Source organism: Manis pentadactyla, chromosome 14 (genome assembly GCF_030020395.1).
Source record: "Manis pentadactyla isolate mManPen7 chromosome 14, mManPen7.hap1, whole genome shotgun sequence".
Taxonomy (NCBI): Eukaryota; Metazoa; Chordata; class Mammalia; order Pholidota; family Manidae; genus Manis; species Manis pentadactyla.
The window spans coordinates 21,057,954-21,071,764 of record NC_080032.1 but is presented as its reverse complement, the minus strand read 5'-3'; the positions used below and the strand labels follow the sequence as shown (position 1 = coordinate 21,071,764).

The following is a 13,811-nucleotide window of genomic DNA, read 5'->3' as shown; positions in this document are numbered from 1 at the left end:
CTATTAGGAGGAATCTGGGGCTCAAAGAGGTTAAGTAACTTGTTGACAACAGGATCTGATTTCTAAGATTGCCCTCTTAACCATTAATCTGCAAAGATCAAGGAGATGATTAATATGATGAATAAGAACATTCTTTGTGTGTGTTAGAATTAAACATAAGAACAGTTATTATCTTTTGCAAAATAAATAGCACAGTATATCTTGTAATTTTTTACTGCATCAAAGCCCTTACGGTAACATGTACACATGATGGGACACCTTAGGCTTGAATTTTCCATTCTCTGCCCCTTGCTTGTTGCTTCTGGCTAGAGCTTTTAAAACTCGATTTTCTTCAGATCCAAACCAAGTGCTTTGTGGCTGTCCCTGGGAATCAAGGCTCTAGTTGATCAAAGACAAAAATTTAGTGGTCCAATTCCTCTGAAGGCCTGAGAGATTTTGGAACCTGTCAGACTGCAGTGAATGCAGAGTTGCTGTGCCTGCTGAAACATGTGGCTTCTAAACGTGTCGGGCTTCCATACAGCTTAACGATGGGTGTGATTCTAAAAGCTGGTCTTTGTGCCAGTTTTAGGATTATTCACTGTCCAGGCATGTCATATTCTCAAGAAAAAGCTTGGGCACTGCTCTTTTTAAAGAATGGAAATGTCAGCCGCTTTATTTGTTCAGGTTCCTGAGCAAAGCACCTCTTAGAAACTGCTACTTCAGAAAGTATATCAGGATGAATGAAGTGTGGAATTGCTTACTTGAGCTCCTTGAAAATTCTGACAATCTTAGAGACTTTCACCTAAAAAATGCCCCTAAATACTTGTTAGAAGACCTGCCATTGAAGTACAAACGTAAATGAACCCCCTCTGGTGTTTTGTCCTGGCATTGCAAGACTTACCATTCTTTACCTGGGTATAATACCAACATTATATTAGTTATAAAGTACACATTATTCATAAGCACCTGGTCTTGCCATAGGTAAAGCACTCTTAAATACACATATACACTTACATTGAAACATACCTCTTTGTGCCACAGAAAGACAGAAAACCAGCAGGCAGTTGTGCTGCAGAAAGGGTACTGACTTTATAACCCGGGATCGCTTGCTATATGATCTTATGACAAGCCTCTGCACATGAATTTTCTTATTTATAAAATGGGGATGATGTTGACAATATTAGGAATACCTCTCTGAGTGTTAATGCTAAGGTCAAAGTAGTGATTTACTCATTGACTCAATACTTTTCTCATAAAAAGTTCATGGAAACACTGTTTTTAGTGCAAACACACACACACACACAACCCTGGAAATAATTTGATAATCTGAATGTCCATCAGCACAGAAATTGACTAAACAGTGTATATCCATTTTACAGAATATTATGTATCTATGGAAAAGAATGACATGCATCTAAGTGTACTGTCCAGTATAGTACCATTAGCCAAATGTGGTTATTGAACACGGAGATGTAGCCAGTTTACATTGAGATGCACCATAATTTAAAAATACACACTGGACTTCAAAGGGTTAGTAAGAAAAAGGATGTAAATATCTTTTAATAATTTTTTATATTTATTGATTATATGTTGAGTGACAATATTTTGATATATTAGGTTAAACATATTGTTCACATTTTCATCTGTTTCTTTTAACATTTTTAAGTATAAATACTAGAACCTTTAATATTACAGATATGTCTCAGATTATATTTGTATCGGACAATCAGTTCTGGTCTAGATGATTGGATGTCACTTCTAGTCTAGGGAGATGCTCATTGTATATTAAGAGGAAAATGTTACATCAAAGACATATTTATATCTTTGTGATTTTATACATGTGTATATTGAACATGTACACATATATGTATAACAAACATATATTATGAACCCATGTGTGCATATATATATAAAAAACATTTAAAGAATAAAAAGAAACAAATCCCTATATATGTTACATATGTGACCAAGTGTAGCTGTGGGATGTTTGTGTGTGTTTCTATACGTATAGAGCAAAGTATGGAAGGAAATACACCAAAATATTAACCCCAGTGGGGCGTAGAATAGAAATATATACATTGAGGAGCAGGGACAATCACTGTTTTTATTTGGCTTGTTGCAAGGAATTTGTGTTGCTTTTGTAGTTGAGAAGGAAATTATATCGTTAAATGAATATCTCTTATGCATGTTCACAGACAGACACTGTGCTAGGCTCCAGGCATATAAAGGTGAAAAAGATAATGACTTTGTTTTAAAAGGAGCGCATAATCCAGAGGCAGAGACAGTAAAGCCAAGTAACAGTGATATTCAACTGTTTTGGAGGCTGATAGAGGAATGAACAGGAATGAACCCCCTAAAGCGTAGGGAGCAGGGTCTATTTTACTCTCAGGAAGTGGTTGAAGGGTGTGTGCAGAGAATGTTTCCTGGAGAAAATGATTGAGCTGGAGTTGGATCTTGTGTGATTTAATTTTCCAGACAGAGACATGTTTAAAAGGTGTTCAAGACAGAAGGAATTAAATTTTGGAAGACAGGGTTGCCAACAACAGCAAGAAGCTTTTGCAAAATGTAGGATGATGTGAAGGCGTGTGGGTAAATGAAGCTGAACAGGTAGGAATAGTCATATTTAGAAGGGCTCAATGTTCTAATGGAAGGATTTTCATTTGTTGCTAAAGGCTTTGAACCCCCTCATAGAACAGAACGACATAATTAGATTTGTATTCTAGAAAGTTCATTCTGGTTGTGATGCCGGGGTTCTTGTTTGCGGAGCCGAAGAATGAGCTTCACAAACAGTCAAGCTAGGAGAGCAAGGTACAGGCTTTTATTTAGAGATACAGTGAAAGGACAGAGCTCCTAGCTCACGCCAGGAGGGAACAAGAGAGTCCGTAGTGCTGCGTTGTCTAGGGGGTTTTATAGGCAGCTGAGGATTTTTCGAGAACATGAAAAAACTTAGGGGTGTGAACTTGTTAAGTGGTCTCTGAATATTTAGAATTAACTTAACACAAGTAACTTCCTCTGATGATTTCTCCCTGAGATACCAGCATCTTGGTCTGGGGGCATATGAAACACGGCCACCTGCTCAGCCCCCAAGGTGGGCTGAGGTATTGTTTTGCTAAAGAGTATCTTAAGAATTTCTAACGTCTTAACTTCTTGGGTATGAAAATGCAATCTTATTTTTAAGGTGGACTCCTTCCTGCCTTTTACTGTGTTGTTTATGCCTGGGCTTACTTGCTAAATTAGTTGCCCAGTTTGCAAAATCACTTCATCAGATCTGAAGGAGAAAGACTGCACATAGGCTTGGGCCTTTTCGTATGCTAAAGAAACTTTACACATGATTATAAATAGTTAGCATAATAAAACATGTACTACTCTTCTTTATCTGGGGAACATTAACTGATTTCACCGAAGAATGATTCTAGAACTCAATATTTAACATAGAGTTTTAGCAGGGGGAGTTCCTTGCATGTAACATTGCTCTGGCTGCAAATATCCTGCCCTGCCCCTTCCAGAGGCCCTCACCCTACTCTGACTACATCTATGGTCCCTGTCTCAGTTGCAGAGTGTACAATATATAGGAATGACGGGAAGCAAGGCTTCTGTACTCAAAAAGCTTATGTTTACGTTGGGAAAGAGACAAATGATAACCAGAATTTATCAAGTGTTTAGTTTGCCAGGAACTGTCCTAAGTACTTCACAATCAGTAATTTTTATTCTTCAAAACTGACCCTCTGTGGTAAGTAGTATTCCATTTATCAAGAAGGAACTGAAATCAGGTGACTTACCTCTGGATGCCCAGGCAAGTAGGCTGAGCTCTGGGGATCAAAAACTTAACTCCCATGTGATCCTATGTCTTAGATTTATAAAGAAATGTGTTCAGTTCTAAACTAGGACAGGTGTCTTGGGGACCATCTAACTTGGACTGGCAGAATCAGGTAAATCCTCCTAACCCAAAGGAGATAACTTCTCGTTTGTGATCTGAGGCATAGACTAGAGTTTATGGGAAGGAGAGTCAGAAAGAATTCTCCAGGGAGAGGGAGCAGATTATTTAAAGGCTTCTAGTTGGGAGAGAGCATGGCCTTTTCAGGGGAGTTGAAAGTCACTCAGCGTGGCCAGGTCCTAGGGTGGTAGAGAGAAGTGGGGTTGGCAAATTGAGCAGAGACCAGAGCAGGTGGTTGTACTTTTTTTTTTTACTTTATCCTAAAAGCAATGAGAAGCTATTGAAGTATTCAATGTAGAGTGACTAGTTATGCATTTTAGATTACTCTGGCTATTACTTTATGTGGAGAATGGATTAAAAAGGGCAAGCTTGCAGGTTTAAGATCAGCTAGGATGTTTCTTGAGTAATGTAAGTGGCCAGGATTTAGAAAGGATGGAAAGAAACAGGCTGGGCAACTGTTTGTTGAATGCCTATTGCCTAAATTAAATTGGTGTATATTAAAAACAGTTTTTGTAAGGATTTTTTTGTGATATCAATGCTGAAGCAGTTAGCACACTGTGTAAGAGTTCTTTGTATAGGAGTCAGATGGGGAACATTGGGAGGAAAACTGAGGATTTTGGAGCTATATAGATGTGGGTTTGAATTCTAGCTCTGTCACTTACATCGGTGGCCTTTAATGAGTCATAAAAGCATCCATCAGGTAAAAGCTCTACCTTCTCCCTCTGGTCTGAGCCATCATCATCTCCAGCCTGGAATATTACAATATTCTGGTAACTGGACTAGCTTTTTCCAGCTTTGCCCCCTTGATCCGATTCCTCACATAGTACCCAAAGTAATACTTTTAAAACATCTTATATTCCTCTTCTGCTGACAATCTTTCAATGGCTCTCTATTTGAATGTGCATTTAAATAGCCGATAGGACGCTATAGAATCTCTACCCCTCTCTCACCTCACCTCCTACTACTCTCCCTTCACCCTTCCCACCTCCTGCCTTGCTCCAGCCAGAGACCTCTTCATTGTTCTTCAAACACCAGAGGCAGTGTACTGCCTCAGGGCCTTTGCACTTGCCTCTCCCTATGCTTGAAAAGCTATTCCGGACACCACCTACAGTATGACTCCCACTGACTGCTCCAGCATCATATCTTTACTCGAATGTCATCCTCGGTGATGCCTTCCCTCCTACCTCATTTAAAATAATATAAACAGCTATGGAGAAAAGATAAGAAAGGAAGATGGGATTACTACCTTGAGTATATTACTTATATTGGCTACTGTAGCTCCTCCTAGAAGAACAGAAATTTTTATCTTTTCAGTTCACTTTTGTATTCCCATAGTTTAAAACAGTTCCTAGCAGCGAAAAAACACTCAACAGATGCTTAATTATAATGATAACACAGCTAACAATTACAAAGCACAAAATAGGCCAGGCCTAATTCTAAGCATTTTACATATTTAATCTTCACAATAATCCTATGAATACAATTACTATGTTCATGTTACAGAAATGAAGGAATAGAGGAAACTGAGGCTCAGAGAAATTAAGCACCTTTTCCAAGGTTACACGGCTAATAAGTCGAACAGCGATTTTGGAGTGGAATGAATGAAATTCCAGATGGCAGTCAGAGATGGACATTGACACGGTGGGAACGGATGTGATCGGGTCATGGGAATGCGTACAACACTGAGCAAAAGCGTACGTCCTGCAACCAAAGACTATAAAGGAGGACGGAAAGGTGCTTTGGGAACTGGCTCCACCGAGCCACCGAGCTGCCATTACTGGCCGCCGCTCAGTTCTCGGCGGCCTGGAAGCAGGAAGTGGCGGAGGGCGTCGCGTGGGGTGACGTTACAGCGGCGCCGGAGGCACAGGGCGGGGGAGGAGGAGGAGCGAACCGGACCTAGGGGGCGGCTGCACTGTCTCCGGGATCCCCAGGCCTGGAGGGGGGGTCTGCGCGCGGCCGGCTGGCTCTGCCCCCCGTCCGGTCTCGAGCGGGCCTCCCTCGGGTCAGCCCGATGTGACCGGGCCCAGCAGAGCCTGAGCAAGGAGCGGGTCCATCGCGGAGCCAGAGGGCGGGAGGAACATGACATCGCGGAGGTTAGGAGCCCCGCTGGCCCGGCTCGGGCCTCGGCCCGGCCCCCGCCGCTTCGGTCAGCCCCGCCCGGGAGGGGGCGCCCGGCCGGGCTTCGGACTCCCGCCCGGGGTTGCGGGGCACGGCTCCCTCTCAACCTCCTGACACTCCCCGGGCTGGGGGCTGGGCCCCACCGCGCCCCGACCCCGCGGATCCCCATTCATTTCCTGCCTCTCCGAGTTCCGGCTCCTGCAGCCCTGGGGATGCCCGCCCGGACGGGGGCAGGTAGAGCCGCCGGGGGAACCGCGGACGCCAGCGTCCCGGCTCGGCGCCGCATTCCTGACCCATTGCCTCATGAGAGTTGCCTCATGGTGATTCCGAAATAACCCCGTTCACTTGGGGAGGCTCCTGGGCCTGGGACACGGGAGGGAGGGAGGGAGTGCGCGGGGCCGGACCCCCGACGGTCAAAGCCACCGTGGGTCACTCTGCCTTTTTGAGGGACTTTTCTTGGATTCATTCAGGATCCGTGACCCCTTTACATGCCTCTTTGCATCCCCTTCCCCCCCCCTCACGTGCCAGAAATGGAAAAACTGACTATATCTGCAGCTATTAGAAGTATTTCCTTCCTCTGTGATCCTCGCTTTGGGAGATGGGAGGGAAGGGAGCTGTATCTCTAGTTATTTTCACCACAGCCTTAAAAGTCATTAACATTTATCATCCCCGTTTTACGGGTGTGGAAACTGAGGCTTAGAAGTTACATGCTAGTAAATGACAGGATCTGAACCTTCGGGTCAGAAGAGGATTAGTGAATTATTGAGATCCTTTGGAAGTTCCGGGTGGTAATGCTACTAGTAGCCACAATTTAAAAAAAACTATTACTGTAAGCGGACCACATTTAATTCTCATGAGAACCCTTTGAGGGTAGATACTATTATCCCCATTCTAAACGTGAGTAAACTGAGTTTCAGAAGTTAGGCAACTTGCTTAAGGTCACTCAGTCAATTAGTGGTGGAGCCAGGACCACTGTTAACCACCATATTGCTGTTAATATTTTATCGCTGTTGCTAATCATTTGTGAGTTTAATGTTGCTATTAAACAGTAGTGTGACCTATTGTTTTCAGATAATGATCCTGCTATTTTGTATCACTCCTCTTTAAATGGGATCCACACATAAGACACATTGTTTCATCTTTTCTTTTGTTCTGTTAGGGTCACTGTCTTAGATATATGAAAACCTGTTTCAAGCTATCTTGGACAGGTCCAGTTGGCATGTGCTTACAGATCTGGGTAACGTAACTGCATTTCAGTAGAACAGTGTACAGCTTCAAATGTTCTAATTCTTTAGGGAACTTTTAAATAAAACAGTTGTCTATTCTTTAATCTACCAAATAGTCATTGGACCTTTTGTTCCTTGTGTCTGCTCTTGCAGACAAGTAAGGATCTGCTTCTTAAGGAGACAAAAAGCCTGGGGCTTGGGGGTGGGGAAGGAGCTGGGTGATAGACCCTACATTGTCCAGCTTGTTAGCGCAGAAGCAGGGAAGTGTGGGTATCGCTAAAGCAGCAAGTGGGAAAGATGACAGTTTGATAGGGAGTAATTCCTCTTCTCCAGTACTTACCCGTTATGGAAAAGAAAGGTGTGCCACCTGAAATGTCAGATTATGAACGTAACACACACAATTGAGAATTATTTATTACTGTTTTTCAGATTGTAGGTATATTTTATTATTTTTAACTAGCTTAATTGAGGTACAAATGACATGCAAAAAATGACATATATTGAAGTGTACAATTTGGTAAGTTAAGATATATGTTTACACTTTGTGAAATGAAACCATCACCGCAATCAAGATAATGAACATATCCATCACCCTTTCTGATGTTTCCTTGTGTCCTTTAAAATCCCTTCCCTGTTGTCAGGCAGTCACGTTGTTTTTTGTCACTATACATTAGTTTGTATTTCCTATAATTTTATATAAATGGAATTTTATGTGTGGCTCCTTATGCTAAGCATAATTATGTTGAGATTCATCCATGTTGTAGTGTTTGTTACTTTTTATTGCTTAGTAACATTCTGTTGTTAAGAATATACTACTGTTCATCTATCCACCTGTTGATAGACATTTGGGTTGTTCTGGAGCTTGGCTAGCACAAGTAAAGCTGCTCTGAATGTTTGTATAGAAGAGTTTGTATGGACATATACTTTCATTTTCTTTGGTGAATACCTCTCAGTGGAATGGCTGGATCATATAGTAGTTGTATATTTAACTTTTCCGGAAATTGCCAAACTGCTTTCCAAAGAGGTAATACTATTTACATTTCCACTAGTGGCATGTGAGAATTACAGTTCCTCTCCATCTTTGTCAGCACTTGGTATGGTTGGTTTGTAAAATTTCAGCCATTTTAATGGTGTGTCATGGTATCTTATAGTTTTAATTTGTATTTTCCATGGTGACTAGTAATGATCATCTTTTCATGTGTTTATTTGCCGTCCATACTTCTTTGGTGGCATGTCTATTTGATCAAATATTTTCCCCCTTTTTTATTTAGTTGCTTGTTTTATTATTGAGACATGAGAGTTCTTTTCTGGATACAAGTTCTTTACCAGAATTGCAAATATATTCTCTTAGTCTGTGGTTTGTCTTTTCATTTTTTTTTTTTTAACAGTCTCTTTTGAGGAACAAAGGTTTTTAACTTTGTTAAAGTCCAAGTAAATCATTTTTTTTAATGGATCATGCTTTTGATGTCACTTCTAAGCAATCTTTGCTTAACCCAAAGCCTCCAAATGTTTTCTCTTTTGTTTTCTACAAGTTTTATTGTTTTAGGTTTATGATCCACATTGAGTTAATTTTCTGATAGTGCATGAGGTGTGGATACATGTTCTCACGTTTTTTGCATATGGATATCCAGTTCTAGTGCTATTTGTTGAAAAGACTGTCTCTATTGAATCTGCACCTTTGTTGAAAATCAGTTGTTCATTTTTATATGTGGGTCTATTTCTGGACTCCCTCTTCCGTTCCACTGATCTATTTGTCTATCCTTACACCAGTCCCACATGGTCTTGATTATTGCAGTTTTGTACATCTTGAAATCAGTGTTAGTAGTCTTCCAACTTTGTTCCTCCTTTTCGAATTATTTTTAACCTCAGTAGTAATTGAACTGAACAAGTAGTTATTGAGCCAGGCAAGATAAAGCAGTACAGCTGGCAAAGATTGCTATTCTTATGGCTGAGAGAGAGAGAATAGAAAAACACTGAGTAAAAATGATAATTTCAGGTAGTAGTAACTGTTGGGAGGAAAAAACCAGAAATGGAGGAATGTAGTTAGCTTTGACGAGGAGTTAGGGAAGGTCTCTCTGAAGACATGATCATATGAGTTGACTCTTGAATGACAAATATTACTCTTAATTTTGTTTTACTTAATTATGAAAATACTTTTTGATGTGTGTTTAGGGTTTAAATTTTGTATGCATGCAGTAATTACAATGTCAGTATATTCAGCATATTGGTATTTCTCAACATCATAGGTAGGGATATGAAAGCATTGAACAATTAAATGCCTCACCCCAAGCTAACTTAGCAGTAGTAGTACTGACTTTAGATTTTGAGATGGTTTGCCTGTCCTTCTCTGTATTGTTCATCTGATTAAACTGCCTGTATTCTTCCAAGCCTTCCTTCAGCATATGGTACATCTGTACAGTTGCTTTTGTTCCTCTGAAAGATAATGTCTGATAACTTAAGCTGAGAGGAGCAGAAAATTTAGCTGTTCTCAGACTCTAGGCTTTTGGTTCATCTATTGCAGGTCAAGTACATTTTGTCCCAAGCTCTCCCTGGGGGCCATGTTTGTTTATCTCCTGTGGGAATAAATAAACTTGTCTTGCTGAAAAGTAACAGTTCTATGTCTTTCCAGTTGAAACTGGGATGTCTTTAGTAATGTTATGTTCTCACGTAGGCTCAAGTTTTTGGTCAGAGCTACTGAAATGCAGGGGCCACTGCTAAGGTTACTTGCCCTGTTTGCACATGGTCATTGTGGAGACTGTTAAAGATTCACAGAAGATCCTGGAAAAGCAGAGCCAACTCATGTTTGTAATTGTCATTAGTGGGCCTTGGTGTACTTTGCTAGGCAGCTACAGAATGGCAGAGGACATGATGCTTATTCCTCTTTCCCATTGGGTAGCAGATAGCACTGACAGCACTTGCCATCCCATGCTGACCTTGTTAAGGCAAGAAAAGGCAACAACTGATGCTTTTCGGGAGTTGGGGGCAGCAGAGGAGCATTTGAGACCCCTGAAATGGATACACACATGCTCTGAAATTCAGCCCAGTTTATTACTGAGATCTGGAGGGTTGTGTACATTGCACAAACTTGTATGTGCTATGGTCCTTGGTGACATGGAAATATGAAAGTTACTATTCATGTTTTCAAGGTGCATTGAATTTAGAGACCGAAACAAACTTGCATGCCAGCATCAAATGAGTTTGATAAAGCTAGGACCACACTGAAATAGAAATTTATCAGTAGAGAATATTCTGTTTAGAATACGTATATACTTGAATACTAATACACACACAGTATATATTTGTCTATACACACGTACATATATACACATATACGTTTAAAGATAATGAACTACAGATCTCAGTCTTATCACCCCGTTGAACCACTCTAATGAAATGTTGATTCATTTATTAAATAACTCTTTATTGTGGGGTTACTTACTGTGTGCCAGGCACTGTGCTAGGCATTGGGTATTCCAGGTTTTAGGAAACAGCAAGTGTGAAGGTCTGGGGTGGAGAAGTTCTTGGAGTGTTGGAGAATTTTGAAGAAGCTCTCCCTTTGCAGAACAGAAGGGAGCAGGCAGAGGAGTTATGAGACCGGAGAGGTATGTAGAGGCTGGACCACACCAGGATTTTTAAGGTCCTCAGGGTCACGTGAGCCATGGAGAGGAGTTTGGGTTGTATTTTAAGAGCAATGCAAAACCACAGAAGGATGTGATCAGGGAGTGGCATGAGCTGATCTATTTAAAAATATTCCTCTGGCTGCTGTGAAGGAAGGATTGTAGAAGGCACAAGTGGACTCAGGCAGAGCAGACAAGTGACAGAGAGGCTTTGAACTAGGGGAGAAGCGATTTGTGGAAAGACTTGGAGACAGTTTCCTTTTATTGCCTTGTCATCAGAGAGCAGAGATGCTGACCAATGATACTCCATGAGAAGATAAGTGATTTATAAAGACGTAGGTATCCACTACCATTAAAAAACTGCCTTAACAACTTTTTCCTAGCCCCTGTTACAGAGAATGCTTGTCGCTATTGACTGCCCTTTTTCATGACTTACCCTTTTCCTATAGGATATTAAAATTTAATTAGAAAAGAGGAATATTCTTGTAATCTGCAGAAAGTACCAAACTATAAACTTTCTCTCCAAGGACAAAGATAATGAATTTCTGGTACAGCTGTTAAGAAAGATATACCCAATATTACTTTATATTTAGTGAAGAAACTGAAATTAGACTTTGAATCCCTATTTTAAATTCCCTTCTTAGTGTAGCAGCCTTGAGAATAAGTTCCTGAAATTATCGGCCTGCTTGACTGTTTCCCCACATCACTGGGGGAAGGGGGTGCATAGACAAAACAAAATATTCAGCATCATTGTATTTTCTTTCCAGTTCATCAGCATTTTTTTTTTTAAGACTCACTTGACATAAATAAGTTTCTAGCCTAAGCCTTTGCAGGATCTGTGTTCACTAATGAGGTAATTTCGGTTTCTAGTGCGATTTCCCAGCAAATAGTTCGGGTTTGTAAACTCTGTTGCCGGCTGAAATTCTGTCTTTTTGTGTCTTCGAGCCCACTCAGCACAGGGCTCATGTGTATGAGACATTGGTTTGAGGCTCTTTTTCACAAATGTTGGTGTTGTGTTTACGTGTTTTCAACTTTTTATTTGAGGTGGGCAGTTCCTACCTGGGCCATGTTAGAATCTGAGTTCTGTAATAAATAACAGACAGTGTCAGAAGATGACCAGTTAGGAGAGATTGTCATACTAATCTGACTTTCCCCCTCCTTTCAGATAATACATATGCATTTACTTTTTTTTTTAATAGAATAACCTCTACTGTTTGTCTTCACACTAGGTGGCAGGTTTGCAGGTGTAGAATGAGCATGAGGAGGACAGCCTTCCTTGCCCCTCTCCCCTCCCCATGTGACTCTTTCTCCTCACCTCTCCTCTCAGGGTCTTGTATGCTATCTGTTTTTTTTATCCTCCCCCCAAAATTCATTCAGTCAACAGCCATTTATCAGATGCCTACTGTATACACGAAGGACTGGAAATTTATGTTTGTTCTCATCCTGTCTTGGCCCACTGTAGTAATCACCTTGTTGATAAACTCAAATATTGTCATACTAATCTGCCTTTCCCCCCTCCTTTCAGATAATACATATGCATTTACTTTTTTTTTTCTTAATAGAATAACCTCTACTGTTTGTCTTCACACTATGTGGGAGATGGGGGCAGGGCTTAGAGTTGTGAGGCCTCATACCTAAGATTACAAGTGTTTATAATTCTTGAGACCACCCCTATAATACAATATTAATTCTATTACTTCCACTGTTCTTCTTTGCCCTCACTAAGATCTAAGGGATTGGATGAACTCTAACTGCTCCTTATTAGTGATTAGCATGCTGCAAATCACAAAATTCTCAGTGATGGAAGGAAAATTTTTTTTATTAAAGTGCCATTGATATACAGTCTTATAATGGTTTCACATAGACAGTGGTTTCAGCGTTCACCCGCATTATCAAGTCCTCACTCCCTCTATTGCAGTCACTGTTTATCAGTGTAGTAAGATGTTACAGAGTCATTAATTGTCTTCTCCATGCTGTATTGGGAAGGCAAGTATTAACCATATAAGTGGGAAAAAGTTTTTGTTATTACAAATGCTTTTTGAAAAAATAGCTAAGGAAAGAAGAGTTTAAATATATGAAAACTCAAGTAGATGAGTTATAAACTAGAACTTTCAATTTCTAATTATACGCTATTTGAAATAATGTAGGGACAGCCTGAGCCATGAAGCTGAGTTTGTGAAAAGGCAGTGTAATGTAAATGCTACGTATGTCAAAATAGCCTGTGTGAAACTAACTTAATTGTGCGTGAGAAGATTCTCTCCCTTGCATGTTCCACCAGTAATAATAGTGATAACAACAGTGATAAGGGGCTAATGTTTATTAAGCCCTGACTCTGTCCAGCTTTGTGCTAAATGGTGGTTATGAAGCTTCCCTTGTAAATCACTCTTCTCTGTTTACTCCTAAGAACATGATAGGTATAATTATAAGTTGTAAATGAAGTAAAAGAATTTATTTAATAAAGGGGTGAAGAGACCACCGCCTGCCTCATCTCCTGTTGCCAGTCCACCTGATGTTTGCCAGGCCTCCCCCCTCAGCAGTGGAAGTCACTTTTATAATGTCTTTTGCACCCTTGGCATCACAGGGCACTCTATGTATGTGCTATTCCTATAAAATATGCAAAGGTGAGAAAATGTGGTTACAATAGGAGACGATCTGGATTCAGAATTCTGCTTTAGAAATTTTTAGAAATAAATAGCAGCAGAATGTAATGGTTCAAAGTTTGATGTCTAGAGACTACTTTGCCCACAGGCACATGGCACACATCCAGTAAAGGCAGCAGCAGTTTTAACCAGCCCTAACGCATAATAACCAATAGATTATTTTTTCCTTGCCGTTAGAGCTAGGTCATAATTGCTGAAAAACAAGTGTCTCTAATAATAGAAACATGGAGAAATCTTTCTTGTTTTGTAATTTTTTATTTAAATATAAGATACTATT

General features: G+C 40.4%; 1 protein-coding gene across 1 annotated transcript in view; it reads left to right on the top strand.

Moving 5' to 3' along the window:
* Positions 1-5,760: 5,760 nt before the first annotated feature.
* PTPN11 (protein tyrosine phosphatase non-receptor type 11) overlaps positions 5,761-13,811 on the top strand; it is a 75,614-nt gene continuing 67,563 nt past the window's right edge. The window contains exon 1 of the mRNA XM_036929227.2: positions 5,761-6,006. Within this exon, the coding sequence (XP_036785122.1) occupies positions 5,993-6,006 (14 nt within the window). The 5' untranslated portion in view covers positions 5,761-5,992. The remainder of the gene's footprint in view (positions 6,007-13,811) is intronic.